We start from the raw sequence: 23047 nt of genomic DNA, 5'->3' as shown, positions 1-23047 counted from the left end.
CTTAACTGGCCAGTAACTGTGGCAGGTAGGGTGTGGCTGGTGGAGGTGGGTCCCTGGGGGCCTGCCTTAGGTTAGTATTTGGCCACAATGAGGGGAGCGCTGGTGCTCTCTCTCTCTCTCCCTCTCTCTCTTTCCTCTCTCCTCTCTCCTCTCTCTCCTTCCTGTTGACATTCCCAGTTGTTTCCCTCCACCACACACTTTGGCCCTGATGTTCTGCCTCAACTCAGGTCCTGAAGAATAGAGTTGGCCATCTAAGGACCGAAACCAAGGAGCGCCAAATAACCTTTTCCTTCTCTAAAATTGTCCTTGTCAGGTCTTTTGGTCCTGGTAGCAAAAAGCTGGCTAAAATACCTTCACCAGCAGAATTAACTACAGATACCAGAAGAAAATGAGGCCACCTCCACCTACCCCATCAGAGAACCCAGTTTTTTTCTGAAGCAAAAGCATATCACACTATTGAGTTACCAATGGTCAGTCAGGGGGAGCTGCATTCCCCACTCAGGTGGTCTGCCTGGGATTCAGCCCTACCCATAAAAATTCTTAATCCCTCAGGCTTCAGCTTCATGCCACACTGATGGCTCCGTCCTCCACCCTCTACAGTCACCATCCAATTTGTAGCATGAAATTTCTACTAATATTAGCAAAACTGTATTTGCAGCCCAGACCTCTCTTTTGAACTCCAGATTCTAATTTTCCATTGTCTTTTCAATTTGCTATCTTTTGGATATCAAAATATACAAATATTAGCTCCTGATTACTTCCTCTTCTCCCCTTCTATTGTCCTTCCTAAAATCTTCCCCATTTTGATTCCTGCTCAGGACCCAAACTTCACATTAACCTTAATGGTCTCATTCCCTCATTTATTAATTTTTAAAATTTGTTTTTAGGTATACAGAAGAGAGTATTTTGATGTATTATACATATGTGGAGTATAACTTATTCCAACTAGGATCCCATTCTTGCAGTTGCACATGATGTAGAGTTACATTGGCGGTATATTCATGTATGAACACAGGAAAGTTATGTCCTATTCATTCCACTGTCTTTCATCCCTTCATTTAAAACATCATGAATCTCAGAAACACACCCAGAAGCCAGCCATTATGATACCACGAGCATCTGGAGAAAACCAGCATTTGCTCTCATGTAGGTCACTATCATCATCTTCTGCCCCAATTTTCTGCTTCCATTCTTGTCTTCTTCCCTCTCTACGCTATTCTCAACACAGCAGCCAAAGAGCCCCACTGCAACATAAGTTGGAATGTGCCACGCCTTTGCTAAAACCCTCCAGTGTCTGGCCACTGTTACTGGCTTCCCACTGCTGCCAGGATAAATCACCACTGGAGAGGCTCAAGGAAACAGGAATCTATGCTCTTACAGTTCCAAGTTCACAGTGTCAAATTAGAGGTTACAAAGGTGAAATCAAAGTGCAAACAGGGCTGTGTTTCTTCTGGAAGCTTCAAGGGAGAATAAATTCCTTGCTTCTTTATGCTTTTCTGTAGGCTGCCTGCATTCCTGGGCTCAAGGCTACTTCTATGGGGATGCTGACCTCATGCTTCCGTCATCACATCTCCTCCTGCCACCCCTGGGCTCATCTGCAGAACCCAGGGTAACCTCCCCACCTCAACATTCCAATACATAGGATAAGCTAACCTTCAAACATGTAAGGTAACAAATACGCAAATTCTGATGATAAGGATGGAGGCATCAGTGGAGGGCCATTTCATTCAGAGTAAAAGCCAGAATGCTAGCAGGGTGCCTCCATGGCATACATCTGTAGTCCCAGCAATCTGGGAGGCTAAGGCAGAAAGACTGTAAGTTCAAGGTCAACCTCAGCAACTTAACAAGGCTCTAAGCAACTTAGTGAGAACCTGTCTCAAATAAAAAATTTTCAAAAAGGGCCAGGGATGTGGCTAAGTGGTTAAGTGCTCCAGGTTTCAACTCCTAGTACCAGGGGGAAAAAAACCAAGTTCCTATGTGGACTGGTCCCCACTTGCTTTCTAAGTTCATGTCTTACACCTTTCACCCTAGCTCTTTCCATTCCAACTACCTTACTCTTCTTACTGTTCCTCAACACAGAAGCTCATCCCAGGACCTCTGCATATGATGTTCCCTGTCTGAAGGGCTCTCTCTCACTTTTAAGTGTCTGCTTAAAAGGCACCATCCTATGAGTGAAGTTTTTTCAGGTCACTTCTCCCCAAGTTTGGCATACTTAATATTTTCCAAGACCACTTAATACCATGTGACATACTATGTTTGTGTTCTTCCTCCCTCCCTCCCCTCCCCCTTTCCTCTCTCCTACTCTCTCCCTCTCTCTCACTAGAACATCAGATCCGTAAAGAATGGTCTCTCTCTCTCTCATCATAATCCCTAGCAAATATATGAAGCAGAGTCTCAATAAATGCTTGGTGAACACATGAATTTTACTTTACTAGACAAGTAAGTTCCTTGGACTCAAGATCTGGTCTAAAGTAGAAACTTAATAAATGAATAAATGAACAGGTGAGTGACAGGAGTATACCTAATACTCCACAGGTATATGAATGAACATAGAAGCAAGTATTGTATTGTTTAGAAATCAGACAATATGGTTTAAGTAACTTCTGCAAGGATGCACAATGAAAGGAAAGTAATAGAATTACACATTAAATCTCCAGCGAAGCCTCAGGCTTTATTTTGCTGCGTTCCTGCATGTTCTTGCATCTGACAAGTCAGAACTCATCTGGGTTTCCTTTCTTGGCAGAAACACTCTCACCAACAAGGTTTCAAGTTAATAAACTCTAGGTTTATTGTGAAAGGACACTTCACAGGAACCTCAGGGGCATTTACTTTGCTTATTCAGACATGTACAAAATAAACATGCAGGAGGGAAATCATCATCCACACTTTAAAATGCACCCCAAAGCAAACCTGCAGCTGGGGAATAAGCTGTAAGTACGTCAGTGCCCAGCATTGCTCCTCACCAGAAGCGGCTTCCAGATGGTCAACTGGGGTAGAAGGCAGAGGGACAACAAACATTCCTTCCATAGTACATGTTCACTGGGAGGCAGGAACCATGGGGACAATGCAACTGGCGTGGAATGGAACTACAGAACAGCATTTCGTTTTGCAGAGGCCACCTCAGACACATTTTGCAAAGTACTATTCTAGCCTTGCGCATACACCAGCCAAGTCATCAGGCAACTGCTCTTGCCACCATCTTGGGAGGACAGGGCAGGGGTTGTCTTTTGTTCAAAGTTAGAAACCGAATTTCTAGGAATCTTCTTATTGGCTAATTGGTGGGAGGGAGACCAACACAGTGGCCAGGAACACAGGCCTGGAAAAGAGACTGTCAGGGCCAAGTTTTACCTCTGTGACTCACTAGTTATATCCTGCAGATGTTACCAACCCTCTGGAAGCCTCCGGTGCCTCACTTCTAAAAAGTTGGCTTATTATTCTCATGACAACCATAAGACAGATAGAAGGGAAATGACTTCTCCTAATGCCTTGGCACATGAGGCCTGAATACATACTAGCTAGTACTATATTACTATTACATTATTCTTGACTGAAAATAATCATTGTTCAAAAATAGCCAGGCATGGTGGCACATACCTGTAACCCCAGCCACTCAGGAGGCTGAGTCAGGAGGATCGAAAGTTCAAAGCCAGCCTCAGCAACTTAGTGAGGTGCTAAGTACCATTGTCAGACCTTATCTTTAAAAAAAATTTTAAAAGGGGGTGGGCAGGGATGTAGCTCAGCAGTTAAAGGTCCTGGCTTCAATAGAAAGAAAGGAAGAAAGAAAGAAAGTAACTAAGTAAGTTAGTTAATTATATTCATCTCGAGCATCTTGAATTTAGATGTGTAAGAAACTCCCAGGGGGGTTAGCATATATTTCCAACTAAGCATCTCCTAACACATAGAAAAAATTCCATCAAACAAGTTTTGCTAGGTGTGGCTAGCAAATACAGTCATTGAAAGACTTTCTTTCCAATTTTACTTCTGAATAAAAACAAAATATAATTTGGTATTGAAAAATTTAATAGAAATATTGACAGAGAATTTAAATAAACTAAGCAACAGGGATTAAGATTTAAAAATAAATGAGCAGGCATGCATTGGTTCAACTAGGTATTTTTCTAATAATTATCATCTAGTAAAATATTGTTTAATCAGATATCCTACATGGCCTCATGACTTGAAAAATGAACTAAAAGAGCAACAAAATACCCAATTGTATTTCCATTTCTACCAAGGACATGAACCAAGGAGACATGTGACGAGTATCAGTGACCTTTATCATATTACACAAGGATTCATCTACACATGAAGCTCAGATTCAGTAGGTTGGGGAGGAAACAGTATTTGTAGTCTGCAATAACTTCCAAAACATGGTTAATGCTAACATCAACGGTTAACAATCACTGCACAAAATCTCTGTTTTGACAAGAAGTTTTTTGCCTTCATTTTTTGTTTCTTTCTTTTTTTGCCAAAAAGCTTTTCTGGATCCTGTACTTTGTTCCTCCCAAGGCAGGACTTGACGACGTGTAACTGAATAAAGAGAAAATGCTAAGTTACTCGTCAGTCCTTAAAATCATAAAAGAAATCTTTCTGGTCTAACCTCAGTAATGGAATGGAAGGAGATGGTCAAAGTAGAGGTCAAATTTTGTGATCATTCCATGAAATCATGCACTTCCCAACAGAACTCTGTGCTGCCAGGAGTGTGTTCTATGTGCATGTTCCTACAGTGTCACCACCAGCCACTGAGCATTTGAAATGTGGCCAAAGGCTTCCGTAATGGACAGCACAGGTCCAGGCAGAGGTCACACTTTGCCTGCTCACAGTCTTCCTAACACCTTGCTATCCAAGGACCCAAGGTTCTATGTTTTTTTGTTTTTTCCATTTTTTAAATTATTTTTTATTTATATATGACAGTGGAATGCATTACAATTCTTATTACATATAGAGCACAATTTTTCATATCTCTGGTTGTATACAAAGTATATTCACACCAATTCATGTCTTCATACATGTACTTTGAATAATACTGTTCATCACATTTAATAATGTCCACCATCAATTCCAACCCCTGTCCCCTCCCTTCCCCTCCAACCCTTCTGCCCTATCTAGAGTTCTTATATTCCTCCCATGCTCCCGCTCCCTACCCTACTATGAATCAGCCTCCTTATATCAGAGAAAACATTTGGCATTTGGGATTTTGGGATTGAATAACTTTACTTCTCTAACTCCATCCATTTACCTGCAAATGCCATGATCTTCTCTAACTCCATCCATTTACCTTCAAATGCTATGATTTTATTCTCTTTTATTGCTGAGTAATATTCCATTGTGTATATATGCCACATTGTTTTTATACATTCATTTATTGAAGGGCAACGAGGTTGGTTCCAGAGTTTAGCTATTGTGAATTATGCTACAATAAACATTGATGTGATTTTTTCAGTACTGTAAATTGAACCCAGGGGCTCTTAAACTCTTAAGCCACATCCCCAATTCTATTTTTACATTTTATTTAGAGACAGGGTCTCACTGAGTTGCTTAGAGCCATTAGCTAAGTTGTTTAAGGCTAGCTTTGAACTCGAGATCTTCCTGCCTCAGCTTCCCAAGCTGCTGGGATTGAAGGCGTGTGCCACTGTGCCTGGCTCCAAGGTTCTTGTTCCATTAACCAATTCAGTAAATTTTCCTTGAGTGTATCCCTCCAGCCTGGCACATGGTAGGGACTGGGGGTATAGCAGGGAACAGATAAGAAAATGTCCCTGTCCTCCTGGTACTTACATCTCAGTGTATAATAGCTGCCCTCTTTAAAACCACCACACCAATATAAAGAACTGTTTTCTCAGAGAAGTATGAGTTAAATGCAGTTTTTTATGGCATTTGAGTGCAGAAAAGCAAATGATCAAAATTTGAGAAAATATGATTCAAAAAAGACTGAAGAAAAGAAATGATAGAAAGACTCAGGAGACGAAAGGTGTAGTGAATGCACCCTTTGCATGGGTGCTAAAACTGTGGTTAGGGGGAACGGGGACAGCACAACCTCAGTAACCTCACTGCTGGTTGGGAGGTCTGCATGTGAGGGCCAACATCCACCCTGGGCCATTAGGAAGACCAGGAATGGAACTGAGACTCAGCAGCCAGGAATAGGACCAAAGAATTCTTACAGACCCTATTTAATAATTCTCACTGGAGATGGAACCAGGAGAGAACCAAATTCATGACTAGAAAAGGCATTTCCCATGGAATAGAACTAATACTTTAAGTGGTAAGTATTTAGGGGCAAGAAAAAAAAATAGAGTATTAAAGAAAAGTAAGAGTGATACTTTGGTAAGTCATTAATAACCCAATCAGAACCTAGAAGGCATACCCAGCTAGTAAATGAAGCACTATAAATAAGAACATTACTACACCCCAGCTCTTCCCAGGACACCACACAGGTTGCTGCTGAGCTGGGTCAGCATCCGTCAGCAGTTTCTGAGATGCTGGACACTCCAGTTGTAGAACACAGCAGCCGAGCAGGTCAAACCCTCAATGGCTGACTCTGGTCAATGACAAATGGGCCTGAGATGATGAGAATCAGGTGCCTGGGAGTAGGGTTTGCCAAGGGGAGGAGAGCAGTCATTTGGAATTGCTGCATTTGGATAATTATTATTAATGTAACCCAAGACCCAGACCATCCATCAGCAGTCTTACCTAGTTCTGGGGGCAGAACAGTCAAGCGGTTCCCCTGAATGTGGAGCTCCTTAAGCTGCGTTAGCTCCCCGATTTCCTTAGGCAGTGAGATCAGGTCGTTATCCCTAAGGCTGAGCTAAATACAAGAAAACAAGGAGTTGTCAAAACAATTTCTCACAACGAGGTACTCGACTGAAACTCTTGTCCTCTTCCATGCCCTCTCTCCTTCTCAGGCTCAATCCTTTCAATTTATTTACAAGTGTCTGTGGCTAAACAAGAAACAGTAGCAGGAGTCGTGGCTCATTCCTGCAAAACAAACCTTACTCCTGCTCAAATTGACTTGATTCTACTCCTACAAGGGCTGCAGAAGTGAATTGATTTTCTAAGAATTTAGATAAATTACTTACTATCTGCAACTTTGTGAGCTTCCCAATATCTGGCGGCAGGATTTCAAAATCGTTGTCACTTAGATAGAGTGCACGCAGGGTGGCTGCAAATTAAACAGCAATATATAAACAGGGTGGCATGGAACCCAACCATTTGAGGTCTGATCAATACAAGGGAGTCAGCTTTGATTAATAACCCTGGCTTGGTGAAAAGCCTGTGACATACCTAGGGCTTACTATAATAACAAGCAGGTCAAACTCAGATTTACTGGCTGATTGTGTAGCTGGTGTGTCCAGGAAAACATCTATATCCAAGAGGATTGACACAATTAACAACTGTGGGCACCACTCGCAGTTTTTGGCACAGAGTTTCAATGCATTTTCGGGAAAGATAGCTATTTTTCTCTATTACTTCTGATTCAAGTTTATCAATCCATTTGCATCCAAAATGAGTCAAAGAGAACCACTGTGTCACTTACATGAACACCTAGAGCAAAAGGGCTCTTTCATGTAAACTGTCACAATAGAGCTTTCTTATGTAAACAGAGAGATGCTCAAAATAAATAAGGAAATGAAGGCTTTTGGTGATCAGAGTCATAACCAGGGCTCATGTCTTCCACTATCAGACTAACTACTGATCCTTGCTCCTATAGCCTTAATGACAAAAATATGAAGACAAAAGGGCTGAAATGATGTCATGGAACAAGAGTGAAGCCCAACCTCGGGAGAATTACCAGGAGTCACTTTGTTCATAATTACAAAGTGATGCTTTGACCCCAAAGCACTGAAGTCTGAAATTCTAAAGCATCTGTTGTCCTCAATAAAAAAGGGGAGTTATAATTAGATGTATGCTTTAAAAAAAAATGTATTCACAGGTATTCTCTTTTAAAATTTGGCAGAACTATATGTTAATATATTTAACACAGACAATATATACTTGGCCCAAGAAAGAAAATATTTTCAAATTGGTTTCATGTGTTTGGGAAAGTCTGGGAAAAGCAGTGTACACAATATAAAACTGAAAATCTAGAAGCTAGCTCAGAAAATTCAGATTTTCTGCAAGCCTGAGATGTTGCTATTTGGAGAAGTAGTATATTCATTTAAAGGAGGCAATCTTTTCCTAAATATTTCATGAGTTCCTAGAAAATTAAGTTTTTCCTAACTTTAAGGAGTACTGCAACAAGAAGTTTGTTTGCATATAAAAAGATAAAGTATATTCATCTATTACCAACAATTGTTTCATGTTTGCGCACCGGAAAAAACTGACAACATGAGTAAAGTATTTTTTTATAAGGCTTAAAACCAGAATCCTGGCTAGAAAATTTAAAATTCTGTTAACAGTTTATTAATGGTATTTTCATAAATAATTGTCTGAAATATCTTTAAGCAAATATCCTACAAAGAATTAATAGCAACATGGGAGTCCTTTTTTTTTCCTGGCATATTCTTAAAAAAGAAAGTCAAATTTCTTGGCTAAATGTGAGACTTGATCTCATTTAGGAACAAAAATCTCTCTCAGAAAGTTAATATGACATTACTAAGTCCACTTCTGCCCAGAGGTGTCAGATAACTATATATCAAATATAAATACTGCTGAGCTATGAAGGAATATTCAAAAGGAGTCTGTAAAGAAAAAAAATATATATGTCTCATAATTTCTCTTAAGAGTTTGGGCCCTGGCAAATAAATTTCACTCTTAGAACGCAAAGTACCATGTTAAGGAGATTTATAGAATTAAAAGTTTCTTACTAAGGTAAAAGAAATTTCCAGGAAGAGAATTTTCACTCAAGTTGTTGTAAGTCAGGTCCAGGACCTCAAGAGCTGGAAGAGAGCCAAATCCTCGAGGCAGAGTGTTGAGCCTGTTCATCCTGTCATTGGGGGGAGAAAAACCTGTCATCACATGCAAAAGATGTTTATGCGCAATACTGTATATTCACACTAAACCTGGTTGGACAGGCTGAGGGTCCACAAGGGATGCCAAGATTCATGGGCATTTTATGTTACTTTTAAAATTTTTATTATTAATTTGCTTTAACTGACAAGTAAGAATTGCACATACGAATGCTGAGCAGCATGGGGCAATGGGTACAAAGTCAAACAGCTGAATCAAGCGATTGCACATGTGTATTACCTCCTAGATATAGTATGTGCACGTATGAGTATGAAAACACACTCATACAAACACACACACTACTTTCTCAGCAACTTTCAAATAAGACATTAGTCACCATGATGCACAATATTCACTCCTCGTCTGACTGAAGGTTTATGTGCTTTGACTAACATCTCCCCACTCCCCATTCCACTGGGGATTAAACCCAGGGGTGCTGCCACTGAGCTACATCCCTAATCCCCTTTACTTTGGGAAAGGGTCCAGCTAAATTGCTGAGGCTGGTCTTGAATTTGTGACCTCTGTCCCAGTGTCTGGAGTAGCTGGGATTACTGGCATGTATCAATGCACCTGAGAATTTGGGTTTCTACATCCTACACATAAGTGAGATCATACAATATATTTATCTCACATGGTATAATAATTTTTGTCACTCACATGGTATAATAATTTTTATCAGAGAATCTATATTTTTGTGATACATTTGAAAATTTCTTGTACTCATGTTCTCCAATGGTCAATTTCAATAACGGTTGTATGTAGAAACAAACTATCACAAAATATCTATCACCTAGAGAAAAACTTCTCTATGAATGTATCAATAATACTTCACAATTTTGGACTTTTTATTTCATTTATTCCTGTGTGTGTCTGGTTTTTGGTTTGGTTTGGTTTGGTACCAGGGACCGAACCCAAGGATGCTTTACTACTAAGCTACACCCTCAGCTCTTTTTACTTTTTATATTGAGATATAGCCTTGCTAAGTTGCTGAAGCTGGCCTTGAACCTACAATTCTCCTGCCTTCGCATCCTGGGTCGTTGAGATTATAGGCATGTTCGACTACACCTGACTACTTCATTTATTCTTTTTAATGGGAGGAGGATATCAATTTTCTAATGTACAATTACTACGATTCAAAACCATCTGCAATTAGAGTGTTTTCTGCAAGGGACTGGGAGAGGGGAAAGGAATTGTTTAATGGGTATAGAGTTTCAGGCCTACAAACTTCTGGAGATTATTTGCACAACAATGTGAAAATATTTATCACTCACTGGACCATACACTGCTAAATGATTAAGATGGTAAATTTTAGGACACATACAGGATACGTATGTATTTTTTAAATACTGCCCCCCAGAGCAAACTTAAAAGCCAATTAAAAAGCTTTAATACAAGTTGACAATTACTAAAATGTGGAGGGACGTGATAATAAAGGTCATTCTAGTCACCAATCCTTCTCCTAACAGATCCAGCGCTGTCCAGCTCCACCAATCAGGCCTCACAAGAAGGACAGTTGAAGGGGAAACCAGAAGAAAGTGGATTCTGTCTCTCAGGCAGGAAAGTTCCAGGTGGAATTCACATGAGGCAAATGACCTCAATGACTATTTACTATCATGATAATGAATAATATTTACTCATGATATTTTCTATGAATTCATAATTTGTGAAGCACATTTATGTCCAGTATTTCACTTGATTCATTAACTACTAAGTGTGCACGAGATATGAGCTCTAGCAATCAACCAGGTCCAAAGTTATTCCAGAACAGCTGGTCTTGTGAACATCAGAATAAACAGCAAATTATACAACTTTAAAAGCAAATTCTGGTTGAGTGTCCCCTTTAGACCCTAAATACATGTGGCCTAACTGCTCAATTTTATGGTCTCCTGAGGGTCTATTTTAATTCTGGCTGCTTATTCCTCTCTACAACTTGCCTTAACCTTGCTTTGTTGTATGTGTATAATTCTTTATGCCATTTGAGGATAGAATTCCTTTATTGAAATCCATCCCGATTTCTTTCTCGGAGAACTCAAAACTTTTGTGCAAACTTTGACAACCCCACCTATGCAGCTATAAATACAGAAAGGTTTATATAATCATTAAACACCAAGAGCCAAAAAGGCAAACTCCAAAGAGGACAAAGAAAACTAAGACAGTGAAAAACAAAAGTTTACCACTCTGTCCTACGGAACCTCAAATCCAACTGAATAAAACCCAAGCTCATTATCTTCCCAAACTCATCTCCATTTATATTTCTATTTTAGCGGCCCAACACAGATCTGGGTATCCCCCCATCCCCTCCGTTACTGCCTTGCAGTTTTCCTCATATTTTTCCCACGAAATCCTTCTCCTGCCTCCACCATCACCACCCTAGTTCCCCAGGAATACCAAGCTGGTGTTCTCAATGGCCTCCAGATCTGCATTCCTGCCCCTGCCAATCATCTTCCACACTGATCTTTCATACAAAAATCTGACCTCTTCTCGTATCCACTAATCTGCTGCGCAAACTTCTCAATGTTCAGCAGGATAAAAATCAAAGCTCTCTTCAATGGCACTTTTGACTCCCTGTCATGATTGACGTTTTTTTGTTTATAGTTAGGTTCCTGAACTGTAACATGAGCTCCATATGGGCTGGAAGGTAGTACTGAGAATAACACCTGATACCCAGCTGGGAGTTCAATAAACTCATTAAATGAGTAACAGAGCAGGGCATGGTGTGTACCCTGTAATCCCAGCTACTTGGGATACTGAGGCAGGATGATCCCAAGTTCAAGCCTGGGCAACTTAGTGAGACCCTGCCTCAAAATAAAAATTAAAAAGTCAGGGGATGTAGCTCCGTGGTCATGTAACCTGGGTTGAATCCCCAGTGCCACCCTCCCCAAACAAAGGAGCAGCAGAGACACATTCATGATTGTCTAGCCTTGCCTCTCACCAACCATCCCTTGCCGCACACTTGACACTCAGCAACACCAATAAACTCGCAATAAGACTTCGCAGACATGTGGTACAGTGCTCTGAGTTTTAAAATATGTCATTTTATCAACCTGAGATGTCTTGCTGCTTCTAGTAATCTGATAAATTCCTTCTCAGGCCTCAAGCCTCAACTCCAATCCCGCCTATGGGAGCCATTCTGAGGACCACAGGAAGGCCAGCCTGCTCCTCTCTCTGCTCCCTCTGTGGCCCTACTTGCCCCAGCACACCTGTGACCCTGCTGGACCATTGCTGCTGACTGCCCACAGGCCCTGATCTCATGCCTAAGGCCCAAACCATGATTGTCACATTGCATCCCCAAGACTAGCAAAAGCTCCTGACATAGAATAGGTACTTACATGTCAAGAAATATATGAAAAAAGAAAAAAATTATAGTAACAATTATAACTACTATGTCCTGCTCACCAGATACATAATGATGGAGATATACAGAACTGCCTTAATAAATGAACGAATTAACAGTAAAAATGTACATACATGTCCAGTTTTAGCTTTTTACTTACATACAAATTATACATTAGGACTTAATAATCTTCAAAAACAAGATTTAAAAGGTAGGAGCCTCTCTTTTTTGCGTTGCCTGATGGAGTACCGTCTCCAGATTTGCAGCAAGAAAAACCACCTCAATTAAAAGTAGGTTGCTACTGTGGAAACCAGTATGGAAGTTCCTCAAAAGACTAAGAGTGGGGCTGGGGATGTGGCTCAAGCAGTAGCGCGCTCGCCTGGCATGCGTGTGGCCCGGGTTCGATCCTCAGCACCACATACAAACAAAGATGTTATGTCTGCCGAAAAACTAAAAAATAAATAAAATTCTCTCTCTCTCTCTCTCTCTCTCAAAAAAAAAAAAAAAATGAAAAAAAAAAAAAAAAAAAAACTAGGAGTGGAACCACCACGTGCCCCAGACAAACCACTCCTCACTATTTGTCCTGAAGAGTTAAAGTTTTTATACTATAGTAATACATCATACCCACGTTTATAGCAGCACAATTCATAATATGTAAACTATGGAATCAGCCTAGGTGTTTTCCAATGGATGAATGGATAAAGAAAATGTGGGATATATATCACAATGGAGATTATTCAGCCATAAAGAAAAATGAAATTATGTTATTTGCAGGAAAAGGAATGGAACATGAGACCAATAGATTAAGCAAAATTAGCCAAACTCAGAAGGGTCAAGGGTAATGTGTTCTCTCTCATATATGGAAGCTACAGAGGAAAAAGAAAAAGAAAGATATGTTGAGGCATCTAATGAATATCAAAGGGAGATCAATAGAGGAGGGGAAAGGGATTGTGGGTGGGGAAATGGGAAATTCTGGGGAATGACAGGGGCCAAATTCATACTGTGTGCATATCTAAATATTTAACAACAAATTCCACCTTATGTACAACTATAATGCACTGATAAAATATGGAAAAAACAAAAATATGGGGTTGCGGCTGTGGCTCAGTGGAACAGTGCTTGCCTCACATACGTGAGGTACTGGGTTCGATTCTCAGCACTACATATAAATAAATGAATAAAATAAAAGTCCATCAACAACTAAGAAAATTTTAAAAATAAACAAACAAATAAAAAATACAACCCATTCAAAAATAAATAAATAAGGGGATGGGGTTGTGGCTCAGTGGTAGAGTGCTCACCTAGCACGTGTGAGGCCCTGAGTTCAAACCTCAGCACCACATAAAAATAAACAAATTAAAGGTGTTGTGTCCAACGACAACTAAAAAATAAATATTAAAAAAAATAAATAAAGCAATGTCTCGCTCTCCTTTAACTCCATTTCCTCTCACATGTTAGGAAAAGAATGCTGTTAGAAAGATGGTGTCTCAGCCAGAGTGAACATCAAAATAACACCGTCTACCTACACCCCCAGAGGAAAGAATGAACTAGTACTCATTTCATGAATGAGACTTTTTTTTTTCATAATTGTTTCCTATTTAATTAATAAATACCTGGTCAGCTTCTATTGCCACTCCAAGTAAACCGTAAGCTTAACTGGAGCATTTAGTGGATATAGTTTAATGAATATATTACTTCGCACAAAAAAAAAAGCATCAGTGGCAGTTTCACCTAATACCTATGTTGATGGAGACAGAATTCAGAAGTTGAAGTTCTGGTTGGCATCTACGGAGAACGCATGGAGCCAAACCAATGAAACTCTCCCCAGCTCAGTCACTGACTTCGGGTTATCAAGAGCAAGTCACTTAAACCCTTGAGAAGGGCTTCTCTGCCTCTCTGTGAAATGAAAGCATTAAAGTCTGTCCTCCCCACCCCACAAATATTGAGGGGTCAAACGTTGAAGGGAGGACGGACTCTAAAAACTGCAAAGCAAGGTAGGAACCCAAGGTATTATTATTATTATTCACTCTTACTTGGTTCCGCCCCATCCACCTCTGCATAAAGGAAGACTAGCCTAAGGACATAGAAGAATTTCAAGAGTTAATGAGGTGGCCTTAGGGAATGGACAAATGTCCAACTTCAAATTGGTAGGAAGATACTTTGTAAGCTATTTCTACTTAGTACAGGTGGGCAGGGGAGCAGCTATATTATGAGTTGTCTGAACAGTTAATATTAGCCAAATAAGTCCCTTCCTGGTCAACACAACTGAAATAAAATTTTATTGGAAACAAAATACAGTAAAAAAACTCCCTTATTGTGCCAACAATTAGCTTCTCAATTAGCTCTCAAGTAGATCTGCACTAATGCAGGCCATTGAAAGGATATATTAAAACAATAAAACTTTTTTGAAAACCTAAAACATAAAAAGAAATTAGAAATCCACTTCTGTGCAATATTATAAATGGCGGCCTCCCCTGCCCACACCCTGCACTCCCCTTCCACTTCCTTCCTCACCTTCCTTTCCTGTCCCATCCTCCAGTACTCACCCAAGGTTCAGGTGTTTGAGTTTCTGAAGGCTGCTGATCTGTGTGGGCAGCTCCTCAATCTGGTTATTAAAAAAGTTAAGCACTTCCAAGTTCTTCAGTTCGGCTATGTTTGGTGGCACCGCTATGAAAACAAAATGTAGAATGAGAATCCAGGAATCTCCCTCCAGAAATGCCAGCAACACATTCCACTTTCAAAGGAAGGAGAAATGAAACTCCAACGTGACCCTCCAACTCACACATAGGTCCTATAGATTTTGTGTAGGTTTTCTTAGGTACTAACTCACCACAGAGCAGAAGTGGGTGTGTTTCCTCCCTGTACAATTATATAAAAAAATTCTTGGCATCATTCAAATCAGATAGACAATGAAGAAGAGAGCAGGGAACAAGAAAGGACAAAAAAGAATTTCTATACCACAGGCAGCCTAAAGTGAATATTACTAAGTATATATACTTGCAATCGTCCTATGTCAAGCAACAACTGTTTTCTTCCTTTCTGTTTTCAAGCATCTCCACCAGAAGAAAGATGGCAAACCCCCAAGTCCCTTCCTGAGTGATGATGCATTCAAGCCTTTTTAAACAAACCAGTATCTGAAGAGCTGTTGTCTTTAACGTTGTACTAAATCACAATTCCAGCTTCACCCTTAACTGATCAAATATTCAACCTACATGGTTTCTGACTTTTGGCCTCTGGAGTAATATGCTTTGATCAATACACACACACACACACACACACACACACACGGGTCACATCAGATTAGAAACTGATCAATACAATGTTATTATACAGAAATACAAAAAGCCAACTCAGTAGCATGCTATGAATAGAAGTATGCAGATCAAAGGAAAAATAAACCACCAGGGATCCAAAAGGGTCCCTCATTCCTGATATTCTAGACCTGCAAACAACCAATGTAAAAGCCAAAGGCACCGTTACCTCCAAAGTACAGGCAGCCTCAGCATCAATATATGCCACATCCGTGAATTCAACCGACCGTGGATGAAAAATATTTGGGGGAAAAATGCATCTGTACCAAATATACAGAGACTTTTTTCCTGGTCATTATTCCGTAAATAATGCAGTATTATAGCTATTTTCATAGTATTTACATTATATTAGATATTATGTCACCTAGAGAGGACTTAAAGTATATGTGTGTAGGTTATAAATAAATAACTGTTATTTTATATAAGGGACTTGACTATCCTTGGATTTTGTTATTCAAAGGGCTTCTGGAGCCAGGTCCCCAAGGATACTGACAGCCAACTGTTCAACTCTTAATTGACTGCAGAGAGTCTTTTAATAAATTGTCATTTTCCTATCCATTTGCTATTCAGTCTTTCTACAAACATTTTGTACGTGCCCTGAGCTTGCCCATAGTACCAAGACTACCCAGGTAACTGGAATTGTTGACACAAGCCTAAGTCCAGTACATGGAAGTGGGTCATGTCTCGTATGAACGTGGTTTCCTTCCCACCACAAGTCCCTCCCAGGAAAGCCAACCTGCCTGCTGGCTGATACCTAAACTCAGAACCTAGGGCAGCTATGCTCAGCACCAGTACCAAGGAAGGTGTAAAAATCCAAACACGCATCTGAAATATTTAAGGGGATAGTCATCCCAAGAACACCAGCTGACAGTTCCCAGGAGAACAAGTAAAGAGAACAGGCACACTACACTCTCAACAGTTCTGAGGAGTCATTTTTCAGTGTTAAGAAATACCTAAGGCATCAATGATCTGACTTCTTTTAGTGGTGAGACTTGGTAAATGTTTTGGTTTCAAGGAGGAAATGAAGACTATGGATCATTCTGGACTAAGACCCATCAGCAGGGGGCAGTAATCCAATGACTGGGCCTTGCAATGATTCCAGAAGTGGCTGGAAATAAACAGACAGATCTTCATGGAATAATCTGGGCAGCTGCGAGTCACCTCCAAAATTACTCTTGGACACCAATACATGAATCTTACCTGTACAATGTGGACAGTACAGGTAAGATTTTAGGTGCTCACTGCATCGCAAATAATTACCAAGAAAATCATCTGGTTTTGCCCGCTGGGTCTCTGGGCATCGTCTTCCCCTGTTCCCTGCTTGACCATAAGTGAGCGGCACTTACCCAGCTTTCCCCTGGTTCAGCCTCCAGCTACCACTAAGTTTACTCTCACTACACTCATCTGATTAGCTTGAAGAGCAATAAAGAAAGTTAGTGAAACCAGGAGAAAATGATGATCTCAATTTAGCCACAAACCAAGAATAATGTGGCCAGAATTACTGCCGCCTCCCCAAAGTTACTCTGCCGACGCAATTAAATGCTGGTCTAAAGGTATCGCCTTTTTGACAGGATGAGAGATTATTTCACTCTCCTTGCTAAATCAGTCCAATTTAAAACCGCAAATTATGCTAAATGTGATTTAGGACTTTGTTTTGTGGACACAAACAATAAGCCCACATTCAATTTACCAAACCTCTCCCAGCCTTTTGGTGTGCATGTGAATTTTTAAAGATTCCATTCAGGCCTAAGAGGAGGTGGGGGGGAATCACATGGCTAATATTCTTTCTAACCTACAGAATTTTTTCCCTAAAGAAAGTTAACACTCAGACCTGTCTGGGTGGGATTCCATTCATTCTAGCAGCCAATAGAGAGGGCTCATTATGAGCTCAGTGCCATACTCTTTGCATCTAGCATTACAATGCTCTGGGGATAAAGTTAGCTATGTTATTTAAAGAAAGTAACTAACAAAAGAAGGGATATCAAGGTCAAAACTGAAGCAGGCTTAGTGCTTGGCAAACAAGCAAATCCTAACAAAATCATCCCTAAAAAATAAAAAAAAAAGTGGATACAAATTGTGCAATGACTAATTCATGCACTTACACAGCACAAATAATTTTAACTGTTTTGAGAAGGTGGATGCAATGTTTCATCAGTCAAAATCCTCTACTGGAATTTTTCAAGATATTTACATGACACATTCTCAAAAAGCAGCATTTTAAAATATAGCTAGACAATGAGCATCAATGTATTTCTTATTATGCTCCCGAGCCATTCCTTTTCTAGAAGAGCTATACCCACACAATCTAGAGACAACAAGGAGCTGAGCACACAGAAGGAACAGATGAGCAGTGCATTGTCTGACCCATTGGGTGTGCCCTGGTCTGGTCCTTGGAGGGCTGACACAGGCCCCTTCCAACTCAGCCTTGTACATGCTGTGTGTGTCTTACTCAACACACAACCTCTCTGAGCCCCCATTTCCTCAACGATAAAATGAAAAAGCTGGATTATAGCCATTTCTAAATTGTCTTCCAGCTGTTTAAGACTCTATGATTCTAAGAAGAGATATGAATTATGAAAATCTATGATAATAGATTTAAATAATGCAACAATGGACCCCCAATTAGGAAGTTCAGTCATGTAGAACTTTCCTTCCAACAAAGAATTCAGTATCGTTTTCTGTTTCACCAGTGACGATTCCTTTAATTTTTAGGCTTCAGTTGTTAGATGTGGGAGAAAGCTTCTAACCATTCTTAGGTTTTCCCTGGTTTCTAAATGTCAACTCTGCTCCAATCACAGGACCAAAAACCTCTGGCGGACTCAGCCCGGGGCTTCTCCTGGTGTTCTGGAAAAGGCAACCAGGTTGTAGCCATATCAGCCTAGTAGCTTGCCCAAAGCCTGGTTTCAAAGTTATTTTCCAGGATTTGTAAGGATTCAGACTAACAAGCCCAGCATGACCCTTTTTCTCCTTCAAATTCTCCCAAGTCAAAGAACCTGAACATTATTTCTAGAGTTTCATTTATCTCACAGGCTGGCCCAGACTCAGCAATGTAGCAGGTGCACACACAAACATACACACACCCAAAGTTTCTGGAAGATTCCACAAGAAGTTCAAAGTATGTGAAGGGCTCAATAACAGCTCCTTTAAACTTCCCTCAGGCAGGAAAGTTCACAATATGCTTTCCTTTCTCCACCTCACTTTGCACACAACAGGGTCAGAGCATCAATGTTTAAGAAAGAAATGGTTGGCCCAGCTCTATTCCTTACAGTTTTACTCCTTCTAGAAGGACATGTGCCCACTCTCAGCAGTTATACTTACTTACCAGGTGACACACACTTGAAGTACATTTTACACCATCAGTATTACTCTTAAGAACAGGCTTCCCAACTAGCTAGCCTCTAGTGAACTGCCCTCCTCAAAAAAGAACCAGAACAATCAAAATAAACTACTATTACAGCAGCAGAAGTTTCATTCTAGGAGGACTTTTTTCCATAAAATGAATAATTCTGCAACTAATAATGTATTTTATAGCATTTTTGTAGTTTATCCATAAAACAGCCAATAGGATATGCTCTAGAACTAGACTATCCAGTGGGCACCAACTAGTTATGTAGTCATTTGAACCTAGATTAATCATAATTAGATAAACAGTTCCATCATTGGGTCACACTAGCCGAACTTGAGGAGTCTGTGGCTATTTGCTCCCAGGTTGGACTTTTGCACACTGCAGAATGTTCCATTGGCAGTGCTCATTTACAGCAATGGATCTCAAACTATGAGGTACATCAGAATAAACCAGAGGGCTCATGGAAAGCCAGACAGGGGCACCCTAGAGCTCCTGATTCAGTAGGGCTGGGGTGAGACCTGAGAATCTGCATTTCCCACATGTTTCCAATGAAGTTGATGCTGCTGGTCTGGAAACCACATTTTGGTCCAGAGAACTTCTAATTCATTAGCAAGGTCAAGATCATTAATGCAATGCCTATTTCCCTTATCCCACACAGTAACAATGATGAGTGTAATCATCGAGCTTATCTACCTTCAGACTCCTACTGAACCTACAGATTGATTTAAAAAGCGAACAAAACAAGATACACCAAGTGGACAATCCCCTCAACCTGGGTACTACATTCAAACCATTCTAGCCAATGTGCTGATCCAATGCATATTTTTATGGAGACATCAATTATCAGGAAGATACACACCCTTCAAGGGAAGAAACGCCCTATATTCCCTAGTTCGGTGAATCAAGCAGCAAATTCATCATGACCAAGTGTAGACACATGGAGAGATGTCACTTGTTATACTTGTGGCTTCGAAAACATTGAGGCCTAACAGAAGAATGCCAGCAGAGGGTGGGGAAGTGACAGCACTGGCAGACTTGGGTGCAACCGATCAGGGGCTTTTTGAGCAAAAGCATCTTGGCCCCCCCGGAGGCAAAGAAACAAAACTGTGAAGAGTGACAGGCTCTGGGAACAGCAGGCGCCATGCAAAACATAAGGAAGGGAGATCCACTGGGTGCAGCCCACAGAACGGTCAGGGGGATCATGCATTGGTCTTTAGAGCCATATGGTTAGCACCAACAGCCGGGTCTTCTTCAGCTACAGAAGGGCAGTAATAGACTATGCACCATGTTAACACCCACGCTGCCAGGAAACCAGAAGCTCCTCAGAACACATGTGGGTTTCCATCACCAGCCCTAGCATGAAATCCGGAGGTGACCTCACTCTACCACCTCCACCCAACTTCTGGGTGGTGACAGTTATGCTTTGCCCGATTATTTTTTGCAGAAACACAAAAAGCTGTTTTGAGCTCTGGCAATTCCCGGTCTAGAGCTAGTTTAGGGTATGAAAGCCAGAGGACCCGGCTGTATGTTTCTTTGAAAAAAGTGGATTCAAGATCCAGCCTTTGCATCCATTACCAGAAGCCAATAATGGGTTGCAAATTATCACAGGGCCAAGAAAAGGGGAAGATGAAGCAGGTGCTTTATGGAAGCCAACTGTCCACGGGGAGGGCTGAGGCAAGAGGTGGCACTGTAGTGTACATGCCCAGGGCTGCAGTGGGTGCAACACCCATCTTGTACCCATTTACAGAGATGCAAAAGTGTCACCACCTACACTACACCTCAAGGTAAAAATAAAATAGCAAAATATCTAAGCATCCACCTCAATAACTTAAGCCAACAGGCTCCAATAGTATCATAGTGAAATAGAGCTAACAGACCTGATTCTAAAAATCTGACATATTTACATTAAAAAAGAGATTTGTTATTTTGTTTTGGTTTTGGTACTAATGGATTGAACCCAGTGAGGCTTTACTACCAAACTATATCCCAAGCCCTTTTTATATTTTTATTTTGAGGCAGGGCCTTGCCAAGTTGCTGAGGGCCTCAGTAAGTGGCCCAGACTGACCTCAAACCTGAGATCCTCCTGCCTCAGCCTCCTGAGTCCCTGGGATTACAAGTGTGTGTCAGCACACCTGGCAAAAAAACACCATACTTTTGTCTGCTACCATAACAAATGAAAATGTCTGGTGGTATTTTTACATCACTGCATGCTTCTACTACTTTTTTTTTATTTTTTAAGAAAAGTATAAAGAATGGTAAAGGATACTAAGTTAGCTTAGGTTGTACTACCACAACAAAGTTTCTAGAAATATTATTAAAAACAAGAGATGTAATCTCAGCGGCTCTGGAGGCTGAGACAGGAGGATCACAAGTTCAAAGCCAGCATCAGCAAGGGCGAGGTGCTAAAAAACTCTGTGAGACCTTGTCTCTAAATAAAATGCAAAATAGGTCTGGGGATGTGGCTCAGTGGTTGAGTGCCCTGGTATCCTCCCCCCCCCCCGCCCAAAAAAAAAAAAAAAACACATGAGACTACAGGAAAATGAGTGAGATTACTTATTACACAATCAGTATGGGAGAAAACAATCACTAAAAAGAAAAAGAAACCAAATGTTTCTTTGCCTCAATATGTGATGAATACAATTGTCGTACAATTATTGTATGACAACTGTCCTCTTTTGGCCTGAACGAGAAAAGGTGAGAAGAAACTAAATTAACAGAAACTGTAATGAAATAGGACTTGGGTCCTTCCTGGTCAAAGAAATAGCACAGCCCTTTTAATCCTTAGCTACATACAGCAAGTGGAAAACATCAGTCTATTCACACCACAGAGGTAATGTCTAGACTAATTATATACACGTCAATTCTTTCAGCAAACTGGGAATCATAGCCCTCAATGCCATTTTAATGATTTCATGTAAAGAAGGATCTTTATTCTTGCATACAAATAATTCTGCTCTTCAGAATTTTATATACAAAAAAAAAGGTCATTCATACTTATAGTGATTAATTACCTTTGTTTTCTGGCTAAAACCACAAGGTGGATAATGAACTAATTATATATTACCATAAGAGTTTGAAGTTCAAAAGTATACTAATGATAACTGGCTTCACGAATTTTATGGGATTGGCCCCCAAGCAGCTATTAAAGCAGTGAATTACAGTAGTTATAGGTTATTTAAAAACATAAAGTTTATGAAACACTGGAGCAAATTCTCATTTAGAAGGTTCTACATGTTCCTCAAGGTAAAAATAAAATGGCAAAATATCTAAGCATCCACCTCAATAAAAGCCAACATCCCCCCAAATATTATTAGATTTAGGAATAATGATGGTAATGCTCCTTTTGGTTAACCAACAAGCTAGTGCTGAGCGCCCACATCCCAGAGTATATACTTATTGTATCCTTCCATGGATTATCCTCCTTAGGATTTTGCAGCTTAAGTAATTTTAAATAACCAAAAATATCCCTGACTTAATCACCACAAAAAAAAAAAACACTCTTTCAGGAGCAGCAATGAGAATAATCAATTATATAAAAATTAGGGGGGAAAGGTGCAAATAAGCAATAAGGTAGATTTTAGAATATAAAGCCAAACATGCAAAAATATATACCCCTGAGCTTTAAGAGTATATATGCATAACCAAACAAATCACCTAAGAAGCTGGCAAACATGGGTTTCCTCTCCTCTGAGGATGCAAAAACTAATGTTGGCATCTTATGTTAACCTTCCAGGCAGAACACACAGAGAACCGTCTGTGCAATCTTCAGGTGCACCTGCAAAGCCTGACTTCTTGCAGGAACACACAGTCTAACTTACACTCCAGTCCTGCCAGGATGCATACCCCCAAAATGTATAGTCTGCAGGGTCATATGCCCAACAGACAGCTGTAAATTGGGAGCTGGGTGGGAGAAGGCAAATGGAGAGGAAAGAAAATGGCATTCTCAGACCTAGGGAGGAAGTGACATCTGGTAAAAGACAAGAAAGAGACAGAGAATCTGCCAGCAGTGGGGGGGGGGGGAGCCTAAGAATCTCCAGACACCAAGAGGAACAAGAGAAAAAAGAAGACCACAAAAAAAAAAAAAAAAACAATCTTTACTCAATGGAGAAAGCA

At 40.4% G+C, this 23047-nt stretch overlaps 1 protein-coding gene across 4 annotated transcripts in view; it reads right to left on the bottom strand.

Annotated features, from left to right (window-relative positions):
- Positions 1 to 23047, bottom strand: part of Rsu1 (Ras suppressor protein 1) — a 184110-nt gene that overhangs the window by 130161 nt on the left and 30902 nt on the right. For 3 of the 4 annotated variants that reach the window (XM_078023362.1, XM_040277147.2, XM_005325802.5), the window contains exons 4-7: positions 14824 to 14944; positions 8802 to 8920; positions 7074 to 7156; positions 6688 to 6802 (exon numbers count right to left, since the gene is read on the bottom strand). In XM_078023362.1, the coding sequence (XP_077879488.1) occupies positions 6688 to 6802; positions 7074 to 7156; positions 8802 to 8920; positions 14824 to 14944 (438 nt within the window). Of the gene's footprint in view, positions 1 to 2763; positions 4531 to 6687; positions 6803 to 7073; positions 7157 to 8801; positions 8921 to 14823; positions 14945 to 23047 lie in introns of those variants that run through there. The other variant, XM_021726670.3, reaches the window with a different exon arrangement.

This window comes from Ictidomys tridecemlineatus, chromosome 10, assembly GCF_052094955.1.
Source record: "Ictidomys tridecemlineatus isolate mIctTri1 chromosome 10, mIctTri1.hap1, whole genome shotgun sequence".
Classification (NCBI taxonomy): Eukaryota; Metazoa; Chordata; class Mammalia; order Rodentia; family Sciuridae; genus Ictidomys; species Ictidomys tridecemlineatus.
The sequence above is the reverse complement of the archived record's forward strand: the minus strand, read 5'-3'. Positions and strand labels throughout refer to the sequence as shown.